The sequence below is a fragment of the Sturnira hondurensis genome, unplaced genomic scaffold (genome assembly GCF_014824575.4).
Source record: "Sturnira hondurensis isolate 20B ecotype Veracruz unplaced genomic scaffold, ASM1482457v3 Scaffold0004136, whole genome shotgun sequence".
Lineage (NCBI taxonomy): Eukaryota > Metazoa > Chordata > Mammalia > Chiroptera > Phyllostomidae > Sturnira > Sturnira hondurensis.
The window spans coordinates 5,198,860-5,222,252 of record NW_028076767.1 but is presented as its reverse complement, the minus strand read 5'-3'; the positions used below and the strand labels follow the sequence as shown (position 1 = coordinate 5,222,252).

Sequence of the window (23,393 nt, the reverse complement as noted above, 5' to 3'; positions counted from 1 at the left end):
ACACAGAATTTAAGGCTACAAAAGTAGTAACCAGGGCAGTTGGCATTTCTGAGCAGATATTCCCAAGGGCTCTAGAAATTATCTCTTAAAACAATAGAACTTGTGAAATTTGGAAATACGGCCATCTTGCTCCACATATTTTTCAATAACTTATTAGTTTTGCATCTTAGTTTTTCTTGAAGGCAGTGAAAATAGATGATAACACAAACTTACACTATTAACTTCATTGTGAGTACTAAATACAAGTAAACAAATACCACACTACTATGCAATAATAAGATAATGTAAACACAGATCACAAATGCATCTAAAGTTGCAAAGGAGACCCAGACACCATGTGCCTGCAGTTCTGATTACTGTCAGCAGACAGCACTCTCAGCACATAAAGTTTTGAATAAAACGAAAGTACTCCTGGAAGAAGGAGGGCATGTGATTTAAGAATTGTACTCTGTAGTTTTTATTTGGACCAAAGATGATGTCACAGGACTTCTGATTAATGAACCAGAATCACTTAACTATTACTGGTTCACCTGAAATATAGTAACTAATTTAAATCTAGTCTTAATAATTGACCAAATGAGACCAAACAGAGAGATTTTGTGCATTTTGTGCAAATACAATTATCAGTGTCCCCTCATTCAATAAAATTAGAAAACTATAGTAGTCTTTGGGAGGCTTTATAATGTTTTCTACTATTTGCTAGTTTAGTAACCTTGGGAAAGCTACACCAATTCTCTCAGACTAAGTACCCTCGTAAGTGGAGATAATAAAGGTGCCTACTCATCGTCATGGAGTTGGAGGATCAGCATGAAGTCGGATGCAGAGCAAGCTGTTATCACCACAACTACTGAGACCGGCTGAGTCTCTGTTAGATGGATGGGAATGTCCTTCAGTTATTTTTTTTAAGCCTCTCCTAGATACGTTTAAAGTTTCTCTTCAGGTACTCCCCCAAAAGCTCTGTCCTGTGCCTGCTCCAGTAGGTACCAGCTGACTCTGGGAACCTGGAAAGTAAGAGCTACCTCTGCACCTGCGTGCAGAACCGAGCTCTGTATATGCCAGATGCCAGCCTCACTGAGCTCAGGGGAGCCATGCTGTCATTGGTCTCTGCTCCCTTGGTGCATCAAGCTCCCTCCCTTTCTCCTTTCTCTTGACTTTGTTTTCAGTAAACCTCTCCTTTTGAGTTTGTTTTGCCTCCTCTCCTAATTTCTATCTTGGGGAAGGGGGCCAACAAACTCTTGGGTAGTGATGCTACTATTGTACTTTGAGCTAAAGCCTCACTCACACACACACCCCCCATTGGGAGTAGGCAGGAATAAATATAAGGAAATAAATAAATTATCAAAATGTACGGATTTCATATAACTGTGTTTTTAAGAATATTGTTTTATTCTACTTTCTCATCTAGAAAATTCTTATACACTTATAAGAATTCTTATACACCAAAATGAATCTGCATTAAGCCATCACTTAGCTTAAACAATCATCATTTTACCAATTTTGTTTTTTTCCCTTCAACATTATTTTTCTGGAATATTTTTAACTAAGGAAGTTATATCATTCTACCTATAAATACTTTAGTATGCATCTTTAACTGTAGGATTGTTTTCAAATAATCACCATGTAAAATTAAAAATAAATTCTTTTTTATTTCAATAACACCTTTCATTTAATTCAGCACATCTAAAATATTATCATTTTGAAAAATAAATTCTTAAGATCATCTAATACCATAATTAAATTTTCATACTGGTCTCAAAAATGTTGTTTTTCAGTGGTCCCCAGAAGCTGGTGAGTTGGGGAAGTGAGGAAGTGCTGGCAAAGGTGTGCATATATGAGTTCAGATGCTCCTGGTGAATACCTGCTAGAGATCTGATGTACAGTCCAGGTGACCATAGTTAGCAATGCTGTGATGTACACATGGTAGGGAAAGAACGGATCCTAATTGTTCTCACACACACACACAAAGTTAACTATGTGAAGGGATAGGTATATTAATTAGCTTGATTGTGGTAGACATTTTGCAATGAATACGTGTATCAAAATGTCATCTTGTATACCTTAAGTATATACAATTTTTACTTTCTATATGATACCTCCTTAAAGCTGGGGGGAAGATGTTGCTTTACAGTTGATTTGTTCAAATCAGGATTCAAACAAGGTCTGCATGTTGTATTTTTGCATCTCTTAAAGCTTCTGAATTATCTTCTTTTTTTATGCCATTGATTTGTTAGAGAAATCAGATTATTCATCCTTTCTGATTTGGCTGTTTGTTTCCTTGCAGCATTATTTAATTCCTCCGTCCTCTGTATTTCTTGTAATTTGGTTTCAGACCTAGATACTTGATTAGATTCAGATTAAATATTTTTTCTTTGGTCAGAAATACATCACAGGTGGTGCTGTGTTCTTTCTGTTGTACCACATCAGGAGGCACACCATTTCTCGATGTGCAAGATTTAGTGGAGCTAAGATTGACTGGTGGAAACAGATGGTGTGTGCTTGACCCTTCATTGCAAAGTTCCCTATCAATCTTTCACCTAATGATTTTATTGTAGCATCCATTGATGATCGTTCCTTAGGTTTATTATTGCCCTAGGGATTGCATAGTAGTGAATTTCTATTTCTATCATTTCTTCTGCCTTTACTAGCTGAAAATCTTCTGTGAGGAAGAATTTTCCCCTCATTAACTGTTTAATAGCCCCAGAAAAATAATCTGCATAAAAAAGACTAAATAAATACATGATTTTCCCCTTTATCAATATTCACAGGCATTGAATGCTGCATTAGAAACCTCCAAGAAACCATTTTTATTTATAATCACCATAGTCATGGATTTTACATATTTTGTGTTCAATACTTGACAGTCATTATTTTTCATATTCAAATTGTCCCATCTTAAGCAAAATGGGAGTCCCTTCAAGTTGTCTCCTATGTTATTTTGACAGGAATCCCGCTGACTTAAGATGAGCCAAAGATATTTTTCTTGGTAACTTCTGAGATTTCATGTCCCAGACTTTCAGACACTATTTCTCCATAGGCACTTGGTTGTTTTTAATAAAACATAGTATTTAGAGACCACAAATGCGCACTGGAATTGCTCACTGCTATTGAGTTGTCACTGTTTCCAGATCTTTTTTAAAGGAAAAAAATAAGTTTATTCAATATTTCCTAATCAAATTTAAGATCGCATACTTTTCACTTGATTTCTTTGATTTGATATTTATGTCTATTTTCTCTTATGCTGAAAAGTTTGGTTTTAATGACATTAACACAATTACTTGTTTAATCTTAAAATATATGAATAAGAGTTATAATAATAGTAATAGTGCTACTATTAGTAAAACTACTGATTAGACTTTATTTTCCCTCATTTCTTTGCCACAAAAGGTGACATACAAAAGCATTTTGCTTTTTTCACTTAACAGTACATTCTGATTATCACTGCAAGTCACTTTTTTTACATCTCCCTTTTTTATAGCTATATGCTGTTGTGTGGATGTACATGGATTATTTTTAGTGTTTCTGACACAAACTTCACATTATCTATCATGTTATTACCTGTTTACTGCTTGTGAAAACCTACATATTTTAGAAAGGTTATAGTGAGACCATAATTTCTAATAATCTGGCTACATTAAATAAAGGCAGGAATCCAAAGATTGGAAAAGTGCAAACTTTCAACTAAACATTGTAGATTGAATACACACCAATTAAGAAAGGAAAAAAGCCTCCAAAAATGTAGGATGGGAGTAGCTAGCCTAAAATTATCAATAACTTATTAATTTTACTACTAATTTAAAAAAGCAATTTGTCTTAACACAGATTCCCTGGAAACAGAGCCTCAAACAAAAGCTTTTGAGACATGATCAAAATAAAAAGTTTCTGCACGGCTAAAAAAACAGCATTAAAATTAAAAGAGAACCAACTGTATGGGAAAACATATTTGCCAATGACACCTCAGACAAGGTTTGATCTCCAAAATATATAAAGAACTCACATGACTCCACTCCAAGAAGACAAGCAACCCAATTAAAAAATAGAAAGGACCTGAGCAGACACTTCTCCAAGGAGGACATACAGAGGGTCCAGAGACATATGAAAAGATGCTCAGTATCACTAGCTATCAAGAGATGTAAATTAAAACCACAATGAGATACCACTTCACACCAGTCAGAATGATCATCATAAAATGACAAACAAGTGCTGGAGAGGTTGTGGGGGAAAGGGAACCCGAGTGCACTGTTGGTGGGATTGCAGACTGGTACAACCACTGTGGAAAACAGTATGGAATTTCCTCAGAAAACTAGAAATGGAACTGCTGAGATTATATCCTAAGAACCCTGAAACACCAATCCAAAAGAATCTGTGCATCTCAATGTTCATAGCAGCACCATTTACAATAGCCAAGTGCTGGAAGCAACCTAAATGCCCATCAGTAAATGAATGGATCAAAAAAGTATGGTACATTTACACAATGGAATTCTATGCAGCAGAAAAAAAGGAGGAGCTCCGACCCTTTGCCACAGCATGGATGGAACTGGAGAGTATTATGCTAAGTGAAATAAGCCAGGCAGTGAAAGACAAATACCATATAATCTCACCTTTAACAGGAACCTAATCAAAAAAATGAACAAGCAAGCAAAATATAACCAAAGACATTGAAATTAAGAACAGGCTTACAGTAACCAGAGGGGAGAGGGAAGGGGATTATAGGAGAAAAAAGTTAAGGGTTTGCAGGAACAATTATAAAGGACACATGGACAATAACAAGGGGGGGGGTGGAAACAGGGAGGGAGGTGGGGAGGGTTACAGGGAAAAGGCGGAAAACTGTACTTGAACAACAATAAAAATGTTTTAAAAAAGAAATTCACAATATCCTTCTAGGTACAAATCAGTATTTTTCATAAAATATAATCTAGTTATAATAAATTCCAATGGAATTATTAAATATCCTAAGAAACTAGCTTTTCTCACTCTCTGTTGATTGCCAATCAAAAGTTGAATAGTCTTTAGCCAAATATTCTTTTTTGTATTAATGTAACTTACTCACTTTTTTAATAAAAACTACACATCTCTAATTTGAGTGACTCTTTGAATTGTCCTCTTCTAGGTCTTTTCTCTTGCAGCAATTTTGAAATAAGACTTTAATACATGCTCACAATTAAACTATCTGAAAGGCTTTTTAAACCGTTGTGAGGTTCCTATAGCAAATATACATAAATATTACTGTGATAATAAAGCATGACTTTTTCCTTTCATGATAATGGTTGTGCATGTGTATCCTGCATTGTCTCACTCAGATTGGTACATTGTAGGGACAATATCCAACCTTAGGAGTCTATGACAGTAGAAAGTTTTGTTCAAAGACTACAAAGTAGCTTAAGCTAGATCCCCAACATCACATTCTATTAACATAGTAAATATTAATTATAGTTATGTGAAAGGAAGGAGAGGGGAGAAGAAAGCAGAGAGGGAAAGATGGAGATATTTCATGTAGACTCCTCTTTCTCCACCATTGGGTAACTGTATCTGTGTGGTAAGAACAACACAGGTGCTCACTAGCTAGTTTTTAAAGTGATGAATGAATGTGTGAGCTCCTCTGGGAGTATTAGATACACAACCACTCGAAGGTGAAGCAATGGAATAGGTATCTTCAGCTTTCTTCCTATTCTGTGGTTTCTCTGACTATTAAGAGTTGGCTAGGTTGCAGATGTATTTTAAAGCAAAATTCTCTCACATGAAAAGCAGGGAGAAAATACTTCTCAACGTGTCCACTTTAGCACCGGGGAAGCCTAATAAACATCATTATTATTTACATGGATAAGCAATGTAAATTCCTAAAAACTATGTATACCAATAGAACTAACTTGTGGCTGGAATATGAACCTAAACCGTGCCAAGTTTCATTCTACCCAGTACTAGCCGTCCTGTTTTCAGTTACGCATACAAGTGCAGGCAGCTGCCTTTCCAACGTATGCTTTCTTGTACCGGTAAGGAAAAACTGCTGAAGTCATGAGGCTGCTCCAGCAGAGCCCTCATGTGAGTCATACGAAAGCTCCAGCCTTACTGACCTCTGGCAAAAAGGGAGTGAACGAGGACAGGAGAGGCAGAGAGGGAGAGGTTCAAGTGCGAGCTTTCTCCTTGAGCCTAGAAGATTATGGGTCAAGAGCTGTGTGCAAAGACTCTGCAGCCTGGATGCAGCTGCCATCGCTGTTGGGAGGGAGGCGATGCGCACAGCTGTCAGAGGAGTGCGCCTGTGACGATGGAGGCTGTGATCGAGGTATTTGCATCCCAGGAGCAGCATCTTTCTCTATTGATATGCCGAGGAGTTCAGAGGCTCCTTTTCTGTAGCAGGGTCTCATTTTTCTGCAGTAGGTCTAAACCAATAAAAAAGAAAATGCTATTAAAGTCACAGAGAATTTATGGCCATTGTTATCAAATTTGGAATTATTATCTTTTTTTTGTAAACCAAGAGGGAAAAATAATTCTATGCTTTGGGCTGCCTGAAACTCAATTGATTTGAAGTCGAGAAAGTAGTTTTTCTCTTGAAATCTCTCCAGTACTAACTACAAAGCTGAACCTTAAAAAGCAAGCTGCAGTATTGCATGCCATGGATTAAAAATTTCAATAATTAGCTCATGATTATAAGCAATGCCAAACTAGAAAATTATTTCCCTAAATGACAAATTGAGGGGGCATGAAGAAAAAGTGTGAGTTACACAGAGAAAAATTGGAAGCTATCCATCAAAGAAATTTGGGTTAAGCTAAGTTTTAAAGACATATTTTTAGGTAAAGAAAGAATGTAGTGTTTCAACTACTGATATTGTTCAGATTTTTTTCTAAAGTGATCTACTTTCAGGAAAAGTGACTTTGGGGAGTGCAGAAGCTTAGAAAACATTTGAAAATAAAAATAAGGAAACAAAAGGAAAAATGGTTTATGCCAGCCACTAAGTCTTGACTTTGCATAAATTTTATTTCTGCACTTTCTTTTTTCTTTTTCCCTCTAGCTAACAGACCTAAAAGAAGCATCTTGTTCCATGACTTCATTTCACCCCAGGGGACTTCAGGCTGTCCGTGCCCGGAAGTTCAAGAGTAAAAGGCCACGGAGTAACAGTGATTCTTTTCAGGAAGAGGATCTGAGGCAGGGCTTGCAGTGGGTGAGTGAGCAGCTGATGCTGATCAACAAGGATTTAATGTGTGCTTGTCCAGCAAGGCTGGCCCTGTTTCCAGGGCAATTACTAAGCAGACCTTCCCGAGTCCACTCTGGCAAGTAATTAAAGTCCTCTTTCTTTTTCTCCCAACCTCTCACCCCTACCTGTTCCTCTTAAGCAGAGGAAGAGCCTCCCTTTTGGGGCAGCCTCGTCTTACTTGAACTTGGAGAAGCTGGGTGAAGGCTCTTATGCTACAGTTTACAAGGGGATTAGCAGGTAAGTGATGCATAGCTGGGTGAGTCTTTGGAGACGAGGATCCCATCCCCCTGATTTGACATTGTAAAGCCAGGTGACACATGGATGTGTGCAGGACACCACGGTCAATAGAGAGAGACACAATAATTTAAATAGCCTTGGAAGAAAAACTTTTCCTGACCCAATTAAAATCAGCCCACTGAGATGTCGTTCAGCTTTTCTTGCTTTTTATTCAATTCAAAGTAGAATTCCTCTACTACTGAACCAAAGAACAATTACTGCTCTTTACCTGATGGGAAGTGCAGTTGGTAAGATGTCTCTAAATAAAGTGTCTTTCATAAAGACAAGAAAGGTTTGCAGTGGTAACCTCAAGTTTGCTCCCTTATTCTGCCTCTTTGCCTCATAGAAGAAACTGAAGCTGATTTCTACAAAGTAGGGTATGTGCAAAAAAATGGTTAATTCTGGATTTTCTATACTTGTAAAATAGACAAAGTGGCTGGAGAATAAAAATATTGCTAATCCAAAAACCAAGTGCCCATTTGGCTAACGATAAACTTTGTTAAACATCTGAACGATCCATGAACTTCACTGCTTTTCAGTAAAAAAAAACCCCAAAACTTGGAGCTCTGCTTCCTTTATGTTACTTCAAGTTTGAAAATAATGGCTCCATAGTGGTTAAGGGTTAATTAATTTTTTTAATATTCATACTACAAGGCAAAACATTTATTATTTATCTTAGTACTTGTGTTATTATTTTTACTTGTTAAAACGGGGTTTCAGGGGAAATATTTTAAACACATTATGTAGAAACAGGATTTAATGTGTTTCCATGGACTATCTTAGGAACTGAGAATGTAAGATTTCCTTCAGAGGACTCAGCCTAGTATTAGGATGAAAAAATACATTAGAAATACTTGTCCAAGTGCATAAACATATATGTAAAGTATATTCATTGAAGCAAGATTTATTTTAAAAAAGTAAAAATGTGACCACAAATATCCATTAATGAAGGACTGGCTAAATAATCACCATACAAAGAAATAATATGCAGCCACCTAAGGTATAAGCGAGATCTACTAATACAAAAAGATGTCCAATATTTTAAGAGACAAGAAACAAATTACAGAACAATATGTACTCTACAATCTCATTTAGAAAAAAACACCCAAATGTACTTACTATGCATGTATAAATCGGTATGTGCATAGTGGAGTCTGGAAAAATCCCCAAGATATTGTTAAAAGGAGATACTTCTGGTAGTTGATACTGAGGTGAGGAAAGAAAGGTCACCAAAACTTTTCACTTTATTCTCAAAGCCATCCATTATATTTAGTATTTAAAAACAAGTTTAAAAATATCATAGAGATAGACGCCAAAAAGACATTTGATAAATTCAGCACCAATTGCTAGTTTTCACAACTCTGAGTAAAACAGGAATGGGATAGTACTTTATCGGTATGATAGAGAAATTTTCAAAATCTACAGTCTACATTAAATCTACATTAAGTCCACATTAAATCTACAGTCTACAGTCTACACATTTTTTTGTTATTAAATACTAGAGATATCACTGTTAAGTTAGAGATAGGGCAAGAATGCCTATTATCTTGTGTAGTTAAATATTGTTGTTAATATTCTAGCTGATGCAATGAGGGCAAAAGAATGTATATCACTTTTGTGGATTATAGGACTGTCTACCTAAAAACCCAAGATAATCATCTAAGAAACTATTAAAAATAGTGTGATAAACAGTAAGATCAGTTGCAAAATAAAAACATACTTCTCAAAAGTTGTCTTTATGTATTAGCAATAACCATTTAAGAGAAAATGTAGTAAGAGAAATTACTCTCACAATAGCAAAGACAAAAATCATTAGCATCAACACACAGGCAGGATTTATCCAAAGATTTATTATGAGACATAGAACACATGAAGAAAAAGCCAGAAAGGCATTCACTTTTTTTTCATACAGGAATCATTCAGTTTACTAATATTTTTAAGCTCCTACTATGTGCCAAACACTATTTTAGCCAATAAGGGTTCACCTGAAAATAAGGGACAAAAATATTTTTGTTATGGAGTGTACATTCTAGTGCAGTATGATAGGCAACAAACAAAGTAGTAAAACACTGAGTTTGTTGAAGAGTGAAAAGTGCTTTAAAAAAGCATAGAACAGGGAAGAGGGTGAGGGGGTGCCGATGTGGGGTGGTGGATTGGCATTTTAAATAGAGTGATGAGAGGAGGCTTCACTGAGAAAGGAACACTTGAACAGAGACTCTGCCATGGGACGTGTGAGCTGTGCACATGTGTAGTGGAAGATAGCTTCAGGCAGAGGGAGCAGCATATAAGAAATCCCTAAGGCAGGAGTGGACCTGGCACTGGGAGCAGACAGGGACAGGGAAGAGATGCACTTGCAGTAAGGGCATATACAGGGTCTTAGAGCATTCCAGGGACCGCTCTAAGAATAATTGGATTAGAACAAACATCTAATAGTGCAAAGATGTCAATGATTCTCTAATTTATAGTCATAATGTGTTGTAAATGTGTCCAAAAGCTACAATAATTAAAATACTGTAGCACAAGTGTAAGAAAAGACAGATTGGCCCTGGCCAGGTAGTTCAGTTGGTTAGAGCATCATTCCAAAACACTAAGGTTGCAGGTTCCATTCCTGGTCAGGCCGCATACAAGAATCAAACCAATGAATGCATAAGTAAGTGGAAAAACAAATTTCTCTCTCTCTCAAGTCAACAAAATTAAAAATTTTTTTAAAAGACAGATCAAAGAAATGTGATTTTAAAATATCCAAAAACGGTAAAAAATTCAAGTATTTGCAAGATGTAAAATATAATCATGGTGGTATGTCAAATCAGCAAGGAAAAGAGGACAGTCCAATAAGTGGAGCTGGGACAATTGTTAACAACTTGGAAAAGGTAAAAATATGCAATATAAATTTCTTAGTCCTGGGGTTAAAGAGTTACATGGAAAAAATCCAGGAACCAGAAGGGTAGATACGAGAATTCTATGTGACCTTCGGGTTGGGAAAGGTCTGTCTCCACACAACACTTAAGTCAGACCCTTAAGAGAAGATTGAAAGGGTCTGTGGTGCCCCATCTATCCAAGTATGTTCTAGGGAGCCTCAATTCTGAGACACCTTAATAGAGGGTGCATTGAAACAATCACCATTGTCAAATTGACAAAGGAATGCTAGAACAAAATTAAATGTGATCCTTCATTATAGGTGCTCCCAACATCTTTAAAATGTTAACAAATACCAGTACTATCTAAGAAAGATTAAGAAAATTTAAAAAGCATAAAGCATTTTCTAAACATGTTTGACCAAAAAACTTTTTTAGAGGGGTGGAGAGATATTTACAGAGCTATGCACTGAATGAAACATTTTGGAAAATGCTGACTATCATAAAGTTGTTAAAGTTCAGAATTTCAAAGACATGCTAAGGCACAAAAAATTGATGGAAAGAATATACAAAATATTTTAATTAAAAGATGGGTGAATAGGCAAATCGCAAAAGAAGAGGAAAGAGCAATATATTTATGAAATTTCAGTTCCAAAAGTAAAGAAATAGAAATTAAAATGTGAGGATCCTTTTTACCTATAAATAGGCCCCATGAATGACGATAAAAGCATGCTTCAGAAAACAAATCCCATGTTTGAGGGGGTATGACAAAGGGACACAGGAGCCAACTGAAAAAGCTCCCAGAGGACAAAGGTAGAAAAATTTGAGCCACAAGATAAACTACTTTGTACTGCAGTGTTGGATTATAACTCAAAGTATAAAAGAAGTATCTATGAGTCCACACTGATATAAATAAATGGTTCAATAAATTAATAATTGGAAGAGAAGAGACACATTTCCCATGCAGAATTCCAAATAATTGTGTAGCTAATTCACCCCAAGGAGATGGAGCATAACTCCCCACTCCTTAAGTGTGAGCTACCCAGCGTGACGTTCTTCTGTAAGTGCAGTGTGGGGGTGGGAAACCACGGGGAGGAAACCTGACAAACACACCCTCAGCCAGGTGATTAAGGCCGACATCAAAAGTCGTAAATCATGATGAGAGGCACCCTTACCATGGTGTAATGGAAATGGTACTGCACTTCCCTCAAAACCTATAACCCCAGTGTAGTCATAAGAAAAATTCCAACAGAGAGGTTTCAAATATAATTCTTGATCAGTACTCCTCAAAACGGTCAAGGTTATCTGAAGCAAGGAACATCTGGGAAACTGTCACAGCCTAGAGGAGCTGAAAGAGCTGTGACAACTAAATGTAATGTGGTATTCTGGATGGGATCCCAGACAGGAGAAGGACATTAGGCAAAAACTAAAGAAATCCTGGTAATCATATTGCAATACATAAATGTATCAAGTCAACACATTGTACACCTTTAACTTACACAACACTATATGCCAATGATATCTCTATTTAAGAAAAGACTAAGATAAATTGATTTCATAAATTTACATATCTACTGATACCTACTCTAAAAGAGATAAAAAGAAAAATAGTTGTTGTAAGAAAATATATTGTAATAAAATTCATAGTTCACAAATGCCATATAAATAAAAAAGAAAAGGTAGTATATAATAGTCAATGGATTTTTAAAACTTAAAAAATCTATAATCTATCACTTTCATACAGAAATTGCACATGTTCATTCTGTCTTCCACATGCACACAGTACACAGTTGATCTGAGCAACATGGGTCCAATTATACAAGGATTTTTTCTCATGAATACTGTAAATGTATTTTCTCTTCCTTATAATTTTCTTAGTAATATTTGCTTTCCTCTAGCTTACTTTACCGTATGAACACATTATATAATACATAAAGCATACAAAATATATGTTAATTGACTGTTTTATGTTATTGGTAAGTCTTCCATCAACAACAGGCTATTAGCGGTTAAGTTTTAGGGGAGTCAAAAGTTATATGAGGATTTTTGACTGTTTGGGGGAGACAGGATGGGCGCCCCTAATATGCCAGCATTGTTCAAGGGTCAATTGTATTTAAAGTTACAAACAGGGTATGCTTGCTGTTTTGTATTCTATTATCTATTGTATAGTGAATTTTTCTGTTTTTTTTTCCTGTGTGCTTCTAGATATAAGCTTCTGTTATGAATGCAAAATATTTCTTGTTTTGATGTATGACAAATTTTTTAAGTTTAATTAATTAATTTATTTTTAGAGAGGGGAAGGGAGAGAGAAAGAGAGGGAGAGAAACATCAATCAGTGGCCTCTTGGAGGCCCCCAGCCAGGGCTCAGGCATGTGCCCTGACTAGGAATTGCTCAGCCCAGTGAGCCTCAACCAGTCAGGGCCATATGACAGATTTTTAAACTATCATTTGCTGTTGGACATTTCTAATATTTCTATTTTTCTGTTATAACTAACAGTAGAGGATATTTTTGTCCATTAGGAATTTTAAAAATCTTTATTAAATAAGTTTATTGGGAAAAATGCATAAGTATGGTAGTTTTATGGATTTTCTTATATATTATGCTACATTCTCCTCAAATTTTACCAATTTCAATGCAAACCACAATAAACAATATGGTTGTACTGCAAAAATTAAAGAATTTATAATAAACTATGGGCTTTAATTAATAATAATGTATTGACATTGGTTCATTAATTATAACAATTATAACATACTATATATGATGTTAACAATAAAAGACATTGGTTGTGAGGTATATGGGAATTCCTGTACTATCTTCTCATTTTTTCCATAAATCAAAAGCTGCTCTAAAACATGAAATCTTAAAGAAAAATCAACAACTCTGCCCAGTGTGGGCAAGGGAGTGTTGGGATGGCCACTTTCACGACCAGTTCGTGGCATGATCAGTCTGTGGCATAATTTGTAAACATGCTACTAAAACAATAAAAACACATGCACAGCCTACTGTTTGACTTAGGAATTACACCACTACCCCAAGAAAATAACACGACTGTGCGGAAAGATTGATCTACAGGTATGATAATCACTGTATTTTTGTAAGTCAAAAAAGTTAGAAATAATTTAAAGGTATTTGGAATTGTCTAAACACATCTTAGCATATGTGATAAAATATCATGTCATTATTAAGTATCACATAATACAAGAATGAATGACAATAAGTTAAATGGAGGGAAACAGTTTGTTAATAAGATGATATGATCTGAACCCCACTGTATTAAAAATAATGTATTTATCCTCTCATTAAAATCTTCTCTGTTCTATGGTGCTTAGCTTACTTATATCAGCGAACAAAACAATTAATAAATAGAGAGTAGGAGGAGATGAAGAGAGAGAGAGAGAATGGTGGGATTAGGCAGATCAGGTAGCACCTAGGAGGCCACAAGAATTTGGCTTTTATTCAGGGTGATAGTGAGAGCAGAGAAGTGACTTGTTTTGACTTTCAGTTTAGAAGGAGGCCCCAGGGTTCTCTGTTGAGAGTAAACAATAGGGGTACCAGTGTACAAGCAGGAAGACTGTTAGGAGGTCACTACAATAATTCAGATGAAAAATAAGGATGGCTCAGATAAGTGCACAAAGAGAAGCACCAGGAACAAGATACATCAAAATATGATGAGGATGGATTCTGCCTTTTGACCCAGCAATTCACTGCTGGGACTGTATCCTAAGAACTCTAAAACACCAATCCCAAAGAACATATGCACCCCAATGTTCATAGCAGCACAATTTACAATAGCCAAGAGTTGGAAGCAACCTAGGTGCCCATCAGTAAATGAATGGATCAAAAAGCTATGGTACATATACACAATGGAATTCTATGCAGCAGAAAGAAAGAAGGAGCTCCTACCTTTTGCAACAGCATGGATGGAACTGGAAAGCATTATGCTGAGTGAAATAAGCCAGGTGTTGAAGGACAAATACCATATGATCTCACCTTTAACAGGAAGCTAAACAACAAAACAAACAAGCAAGCAAAATATAACCAAAGACACTGAAATAGAGAACAGGGGGACAGTGACCAGAAGGGAGGAAATTTCAGGGGAAATAGGGGAGGGATTTAGAGGAACCTATATAAAGGATACATGGACAACAACTAAGAAGGGTGGAAATGGGAGGGAGGTCGGGAGCATGGGGGGTGGGTTGAGATGGGAGTAATAGACAGAAAACTGTACTTGAAAAATAATTAAATAAATTTAAAAATATGATGAGGATGGATTCAGTTGGTGGGGAGTTCTCAGATATCTGTGTTCTTCAAAATTTTTAAATAATGAACATGGATCACTTAGGTAAAGAGAAAAATATTTTGGTGTATATATATATATATGGCTTTTAAAACTTTATTTTGAAAAAATTTTAGATTCATATGCTAGAATATATTTTGAAGGAAAAGTTCTTTTTGTTAAACTGCTATGCACCATCCTAATGTGTGACCTTTCACCTATTCTTCTAGAATAAACAGGCAACTGGTGGCTTTAAAAGTCATCAGTATGAATGAAGAGGAGGGAGTCCCATTTACTGCTATCCGGGAAGGTAAGAACAGTAAAATGGACCCAAAAGATCTGTTTTAATTCCTTGTTTGGGGGAAAAATGCATTCAATCTATCCATTCAGCATCTAGCTTTTGATATTTTTAGAAGTAATATTCTAATTGCCATTTTATTCTTTATACTAGTTTTCATATTTATACTATCATTTTACTACTTATTCTTGAGGGAAATCAGACTCAAAAGTATTATATTAGTTGACCAAGCCCGTCAACTCAATGAGTATTTACTAAGTACCTCTGTGTATTTGGCTACACACTAAGAGCAAAGACTACATCTATGTGACCCCAGAAAAATCCATATAAAAGATAAAAGAAATACTATAATCCCACAAATCATGGGTAAGCAATTTACTTGAAAATAAGTTGTTTGAATAGCATTTGAAAAACTCTTTGGGAAGGCATGTGTTTTTAGTGTTGTGCCTGGGTTTTCTTTGTGCCCTGGGCAGTACCGCAGGTGGGTCGGGGTAGACTTGGGTTTGGATCTTAGACCTACCAATGACTGGTGGCATGACTATGAGTAGGTTACCTATTTAAGACTCAGTTTATTGCAGAAAGAGGATAATTTCTCTTTCTCTGCTACCTATTTCTTTGAGTTGTTATGAGGATTAAATGAGAATATGCTTTGAAACACTAATCAACCCTGACTGGCGTGACTCAGTTGGTTGAGCATTGTCCCGAAAAGCAAAAGGTCACCGATTTGATTCCCAATCAGGGCACATGACTGGGTTACAGACCAATCCCTGGTTGGGGTGCATGAGAGACAACCAATAGCTGTTTCTCTCCTTCTCTTTCTCCCTCCCTTCCCTTCTCTCTAAAAATATATAAATAAATAGAATCTTTATTTTTAAAAGCACTAATCTTAGAATCCATTTTCAGAATTCAACAAGTGCTAGCCATTATTATTCCATTTTTGTTCTTTTCCCTTAGTGATGACTTGTGCACCATCAAGAAGCCACTATAGTGAAAATAAATCATTAAAAATTCCATTTATTAACCTTTTACCATGGCCTTTTGAGACAAAGTGTTAATAGGATTGTTATCCATTTCATCAAAAACCTAGAGAAATGGCTCTTCCCTGGCCTTACTTTCTCCCTGTTTAACCACTTCCTTTTCCTGTCCCTTCTTTCTGTGCACACCCCGTATGCAAAGCCTATGGCTGGGTGTTGTGATGGATGAGAAGAAAAAGCCTGATCTTTGCTCTATATCATTTTCAGATGGACCAGAGCAGATGGTTCCAGTTACAACCAGTGTTATTATGGACGTAAAAAAGACATAAACTAAGATGAGAACCAGTTAGCATCAGTGTGGCTAATGGAGTCAGGAGATTTTGGACAGAGCTGGGAAGAAAGGGTTATGCAAACAGGCATGGAAGAAGCAATTCAGAAAATGAGTTTATAACTGAATTTGATGCCATTTTCAACAGTCTTTCAGAGCCCCTGGGAAATGTGTTATTTTGAATGTAAGCAGAAGGGCCAAATGGCTATCAGGTTAGCCGGGGATTCAGCCTGGTAGGATCAGGTGCATTCTGGAGAAAAGTATGGTTTTAAATGTTTAATATAATGGAAGTTGCATTTACTAATGTACTTATTTTGGTCATCATTAAAGAATGACCAGATTTAGACAGAGATGTATATAGGTTAAGGAGTATTTATGAATGTAATAAAAGTCCCCAGGTCACCTCTTCTTTATGGTGTTTCCTTTATGCACTTGTCTATTGCTTCAGGTTTGCCTCACTCAGATTTTGCCCACAGCCAATTTTGGGGGGTTGGTATTTGACAAAACCTTTTACCAGTTTTGCTAACAGATGGTTCTTAGCGGGGTTCAGAAAAGTTGGATAGGTATTGTTCTGTGTGCTAAATGTTTCTTTTATTGCATATTTACCAGGACTTGGCTCTCCATCGCAGGTGTTTGCAATTACAGTTAGTATTCAACTGCGGACTTCCTTGGTTTCCTTCACGGACTTACCTTACTGAATGCTTTGCTTTGTAATATTAAAAACCACAAAAGGATTTTTGACACATTAGAGGTTGTTAGGTATCTAATTTCCTACAATGAATGTTTCTTTTTCCACCAGTGTAAAAGTGGGGAGCCCTTGTTAGAGCAGTCCTCTTCCCTCCAGAAGATGTGAGACCTCGTTTGAAAACTTTGGCACTGTCCCACTTTTCTCGAAAGAACTTTAAGGATGTGAGACCAGGGAGACAGGAGGTTAAATGAGAAGGGCTGGAAAGCAAAATAAGAACAGCTGGAATTCATTAGTTAGAATCCAGGGTCACTAGCTAAAAAGGCAACTGAGAGCCACGTGCAGAAAGACTGAGCAAGTAATGCAGACTTCTTTAAAAAGCCTTGAAGAAGGAATTACTTTTCCTGAACATTTTGGCTGGACTATGATATATCAGCCAAAGATTTATTGAGTAGGATGTTATTATATGTACAGTCTCTACATAAGTAGAATACACAGGGCAGTTTATTAATCTAGTCATTTGGAATACTATTTGATCTTAACATGTAATGTTATGAAATTAGCAAAAGTATGAAAAGCACTAAGGGAAATATATTTTAATACCCATGTCAGATAATTTTTATGTTACCCCTTTCAAAATCCTCTTAACAATCTTTGAAAATAGATCATCGTCTTTTTCTTGTTCTAATATATAGATATAATTCAAACCAAATTTCTGGTTCAAATTTTATGCACTCCTTGCAGTCATTCTACAAATATCTATTGAGCACCTACTACATCCAGGTACTCTGCTGGCTACTAGATACATAGTAGTGCACACCATGGGCATGTCCTCTACCCTCATTTTTTTTGTTAATTAAAAAGATTAGCTACCTTCATAGCAATTTAGAAAATCTTTCGTAATTAGCTCTACAATTATATTTTAAATGTTTATTTTTACAACTAGGAGAAAACACTTTTATTTGAATAGACTAGTATTTTAAGTTTTTACATAAGAGCATGTTCCCTAGTTTTATGAACTGCATCTCAACATCTTAATAATGCACATTATTTTAAATTTTTTCCTATAACATTAGAAATTTTTGGCTTAAACCCAGGACATTCAGCCTGTTTGCAGCATTTGTTTAGGAAGCAGCCATATAACTAATCTTTTCTAGGGACTTGGCATGTGACATAACCTCCCTTGCACGTACATTATCTTGTTTTAAGACCCTTACACCAACCCAAGGAGGTGAAGTGTGTTGTTTCTGCAGTAGAAAGGAAGGTATCTAAGCCTCAGAGAAGTTAGGTAACTTGTCTGAGATCTCAGAACTAGAGATTAGAGTTGTTAGGTAGCAGAATCCAATCTCTTCTATTTAAAGTCCTGCCTATTTTATTGTGATAAATTAACTCCTTAACTCAAACATGTCTTCTTTAGCAACAGTAAACATGAAAATCTATTTTTATGATATATTCTGTATAAATGTTAAGCAAAATGCAGAAGAAACATTTTAAAGAAAATAATATGTAATATTGTATATTTGTCAATTCTGATTCTGTCATGGATTGTACAACACCAGTAATTGCAGTGTTTAAATTAGAAACAGTTTTAGCTAAGAATCTTTTAAGAGCATTCTCTAGTATAAAACATTACAAAGTAATTATTCCCAGTCCATATATGTGAAAACAGCCAAAAATAGACTAAGAAGCCTCCCTAAGGTCATACAGCGAGGTACAGAATACCAATTAGAACCGCTGACTCATTGGTTATCACAAATAGATTGCAGCAGGGCCAGGCTGACAAGAAGTTCTCCATTGAACTCGATCAAATCACATCACAGACGCAGCATATCTACATGTGCGTAGTTACACTTTTTATAAAACACAGTGATGCCAGGGTGGTGCTATGTGATAAAATTATAATTCCAAAGAAATCAGACAATAACTACTTATCTAACATTTGCCTTAATATTTGTTTTGATTTATTTTCTTGGAATTCATAACTGAACCCACTGACTTGACTTGTGACACCCAGACCATAGAAAATGTAACATCATGAACCACAGACTCTTAATTTGATGCCCAGTGGGGGTTGGGGTAGGAACTGGCTCCATTACTGACTCCTACATAAACTCATTACAACTGTCTGGTCTTCATGAATTCACAAGCACTTAGTGAGCACCACATGCCAGGCCTGCGCTAGGTGCTGGAGATACAAAGACACGAACAGGGACAGTCCATACCTTCAAGGAGCTCACAGCCTAGAAGGAGCTTTGACTACCAGGCACTCACTGTATGTGACTATGCCCTAGAACTTTGAGAGCCAGGCTTGTTCTTTCTGGACATCATCATCTTTTACCTTTCCTTCTACCAGGGGTGTCCAACCCATGGCCCGTAGGCCGAATGTGGCCCAGGATGACTATGGATGTGGCCCAACACAGAATTGTAAATTTACTCAAAACCTGTTTTTTGCCCATCAGTTTTTGTTTGTGTTTGTGTATTTAGTGTGTGCCCCAAGACATTTCTTCTTCTTCCAGTGTGGCTCAGAGATGCCAAAATGTTGGACCCCCCCAAGAACCTTTAGAGTTTAAACTAAAGCAGAACAGAATAGAGTAGCATTAAATTTTTATGACCCACTGCTCCTGTAAAGTATCAATTTTCATAAAATTTTACTGAACCACAAATACCAATGAAATTAATGAAAACAAGAAATTAAATATTCTCAAATAATTGCAAGATGAAAATGACATTTTTCTAAATTAGTAAATATCTTAACATATATGAGAATCAAGTTAAATTCCATGTAATGTGAAACTAGTTAGTCATATTAAACACCTTTTTGGGTATTTAAAATAAAGAAATACTTTGCATTTTTAAAACAAGCTTAATAACTTTAAGTCATGGGTCATTTTTTTTCATCTTTGGGATTATGTTGTTTTCTTCAAGTTTTGTCTTTGGCTTTTCTGGGTGTTCTCATGATCCTACCAAGTTAACATACATAGAATTCTTACAACAATGCCTGGCATCGGCTAAATGCCCAACGAGTGCTGGCTCTCATCATCATCATTATCATCACCATCATTATAAAAGTATTTGGGAAGCACTCAAAGAAATTCCATTGTGGTTCCACTTGTCTGGAGCTTTAAAGACTCCCCCATTTATCTTTGTGTCTTTTCCTTGAAAAGAAATGAAAATTAGTAGACGTAGAAAATGTGAACTATAAAAGCAATAATTTTACAGGAATCAGAATGTTCTGATTTTAAGATCTTTCCTTTCTCAGTTGGCTTTGCATCCCTCAGCTGATTAGCCTGCAGAGCACATCACATCCTGCTGTGCATTTTATGAGGCGGACTTGAAATTAGAAGCAATATCTTTCCTTTCCGGGTTTGAGACCCACACATCTGAAGCCATAGGCATTTTTGATCCCTCTAATAGTTGGACCAAACAACACACCAACACCATGAGATAAATGCTTTAAACACCATCTACTCTTTCATGTAAATTCTCTATTATTCATCATCAAAAGCCACTGTTTTCATGTATTTCAGTAGTTCTGGGGTGTCAAACAACAGCGGTTGTAGACATGACCATAACAAACACTACATTTATAAAAATGAGAATAACAACTAAAAGAAACAGGAGATAATAGAATCTTCAGCAGAAATACCCTACACCAACCAATTAGAGGTATAGAAATGATATTAGGCAACTAGTGTCCACTAATTTGATAGTAAATGTTCATAATAGAGCAGACATTGTTCTGGACACTGAAGATATAGCAATAAGCAAAAGACAAAAGTGCCTGCTCTTAATGGAATTTATATTCTTAAGGATGAAGACAGACAATAAACATATATAACATGTCAGGGGTAAAAAGTGCTATAATATGTCAGGGGTGACAAGTTGTATGAAGAAGACTAAAGCAGGGCACAGGAATAGAGATCACCAGGGCAGAAGGTGTCAGGGAAGCCAAGACTTTAAGCAGAGACCTGAAGAAATGGGGGAGGAAGCACACAGAGAGCTCAGACAACAGGGTTGCATGCAGAGGCAAAGGTAAGTGCTAAGACCCAAGGAGGAAATGTGTTCGAAAGTGTCCAGGGAACAGATAGAAAGCCAATGTGACTAGAGTCAGTGAGCAGAAATTATCAAGAAAACTGTCTGAAATAAAGATTATACCCACTAATGTTAGCAGTGAGTCTTATCCTAAGTGAGTATCATTCTTTGAGCTTTTTAGCAAATGATAGTCCAATCAGAGCACATCAAACCATTATAATGAACAAATCACGCCCCCATGCTTTTAAAAATAAGCACCAGGAGTTTTAGTAATATATCTCACTGAGAATAAATTTTATATTAAAAATAAATCTAAATATCTTTACAATATTCTTAGCAACTTCAGCTTTACTCTATCCTTTTTAAAAGATTTTATTTATTTTTATTTTTAGAGAGAGGGGTAGGGAAGGAAAAAAAGAAAGAGAAACATCAATGTGTGGTTGCCTCTCCTGCATTCCCTACTGGGAACTGGCCTGCAACCCAGGCATGTGCCCTGACTGGGAATTGAACCAGCCACCCTTTGGTTCACAGGCTGGCACTCAATCCACTGAGCCACATCAGCCAGGGCTATATTCTTTTAAATTTTGGCACACATTTTGTAATTGTGTGTGGAGGGTGGGAGATAGAAAGAGAGAGAAAGAAAAATGAACATAATTTACAAATAAAAATACACATAAAACACAAGAATGTTTAACTGAAGTCAGAAGTCATTGTAAGTATGGAAGGTATTGAGAACTCTAGCAGAAAGTAACATAAATAAACTTTAAAAAATGAAGTTGTAATTGAATACAATAAATACAATATTATATTAGTTTTAAGTGTACAACATAGTGATTAGACATTTATATAACTTACAAAATGATAATCTGGATAAGTTTAGTACCCATAGCTAACACTATACATAGTTATTGCAGTATTATTGACTATGTTCCATTTACTGTGCTTTACTTTCCCATAACTGTTTTTATAATTGGCAATTTGCACACCTTCATCCCTTCTCCTTTTTGCCCAACCCTCCATCAAATTGTTCTCTGTATTATGAATTGGTATAAATAAAATTTTAAGATAATAATCTAGGAGTGGGGAATTAGTGAGGTTCAAGGTAAAAGGGAAGGGCAAGTATTAATTCTTTTTTCTTTTTTGGTTTTTTATTTTACTTTTATTAAAAATTTTTTACTGTTATTTAATTACAGTTGTCCCCGTTTTCCCCCATTGCTCTCCCCTGCCCTGCCCACTCCTCTCCCCCCACATTCAATTCCACCTCCTCCCCCATTGTCCTTGTCCATGGGTCTTTTATACATGTTCCTTAACTTGACCCTTCCCCGAGACATGGAAGTAAAGAGCAACCTGACAGTGGCAAGTATTAATTCTAATTTGCAACTGTGTGATGCTTGACATTTGCCAGGGATCCACGCATAGGATCTGGTTCCATCCTCGTGTCAACCCTGCGAAGTCAAGTCAGGAAGGGCATTATCTCTGTTTCACAGGAGTGAACTGAACCGGGGGTTGAGATACTGCCTGGAGCTCACTTGAATAGAAAGTGACAGGGCCAGGATTCACATTAGGCCTTCTGGCTCCACAGTCAGCTTTCTGTTAAGACACTCAATAAATATATTTGATAAATTAAGTGCTTACTCTTGGCTGAGCACTGTACTAGGTGGTGTGGCAGCATCTGAAAGAGAAAGTCACTCCCTCTATTTGCATTTAGCCTTCAGTTTGGGAGTAGGGACACTAAACAGATGCCTATGAAACTGTTTACTTCATTTTCAAAGCAATGTACTTGTGAGAGTAAAAATAATAAATTTAGCACATAAGGATTCAGGGGGCAAAAACTAAAGTTGAGTATTAGTAGAGATAAGTAGGGTTAACGGATGTAATAGGGCTCCTTAGGTGGTAAGAGGCTGCCAGCTCAAGCTAAGGTGAGTAAAGAAGGAAATTCGCTGGCTCAGAGATCTGATAACTGCAAACTAGCAGGGAGCAAATGATGTCTCTAGAATCCACGCCTGATTTTATCTGCCTAGTTTTATTCCCAGGTATTGGTAATCTGGCCAGAGCAGCTCCTGGCTAAATCCTACAAGCTCAGCCCTCACAGTAGAGAAGAAAGCACTTCTATTCTGATGGCACCAGCAAAATAGGGTTCACCGAGGAGTGGGCTTTGTGCCCATCTCTGAACCAATCACTGTGGCAAAAAAAATACTGTGCTCTGATTGGACAGGCCTTGGTCACATGCCCAGTCCTGTGTAGGGGTGGGGTCAGCCCCATCAGAAAGAGCATCGGCTGAGTAGGGATTGCTTCCCCAGAGGAAAATAGAGGTTCCATCTACACCAGAAGAGAGAAGGACTGTCAGGAGAGCAAAACAACAAAGGATTATTACAATGGATAAGATTACTGAAGGAAATAATTTTGTGCCAAAATTTGAAGGGGGCATTTGAGTTTGTTTTTAATTTTACAGAACATTGATTTGAGTTTTAACTTTTC

At 36.5% G+C, this 23,393-nt stretch overlaps 1 protein-coding gene across 1 annotated transcript in view; it reads left to right on the top strand.

The window, feature by feature from the left end:
• Positions 1–6,054: 6,054 nt before the first annotated feature.
• CDK15 (cyclin dependent kinase 15) overlaps positions 6,055–23,393 on the top strand; it is an 81,814-nt gene continuing 64,475 nt past the window's right edge. Inside the window, exons 1-4 of the mRNA XM_037043594.1 lie at positions 6,055–6,277; positions 7,005–7,154; positions 7,327–7,424; positions 14,829–14,908. Coding sequence (XP_036899489.1) covers positions 6,155–6,277; positions 7,005–7,154; positions 7,327–7,424; positions 14,829–14,908 — 451 coding nt within the window. The 5' untranslated portion in view covers positions 6,055–6,154. The remainder of the gene's footprint in view (positions 6,278–7,004; positions 7,155–7,326; positions 7,425–14,828; positions 14,909–23,393) is intronic.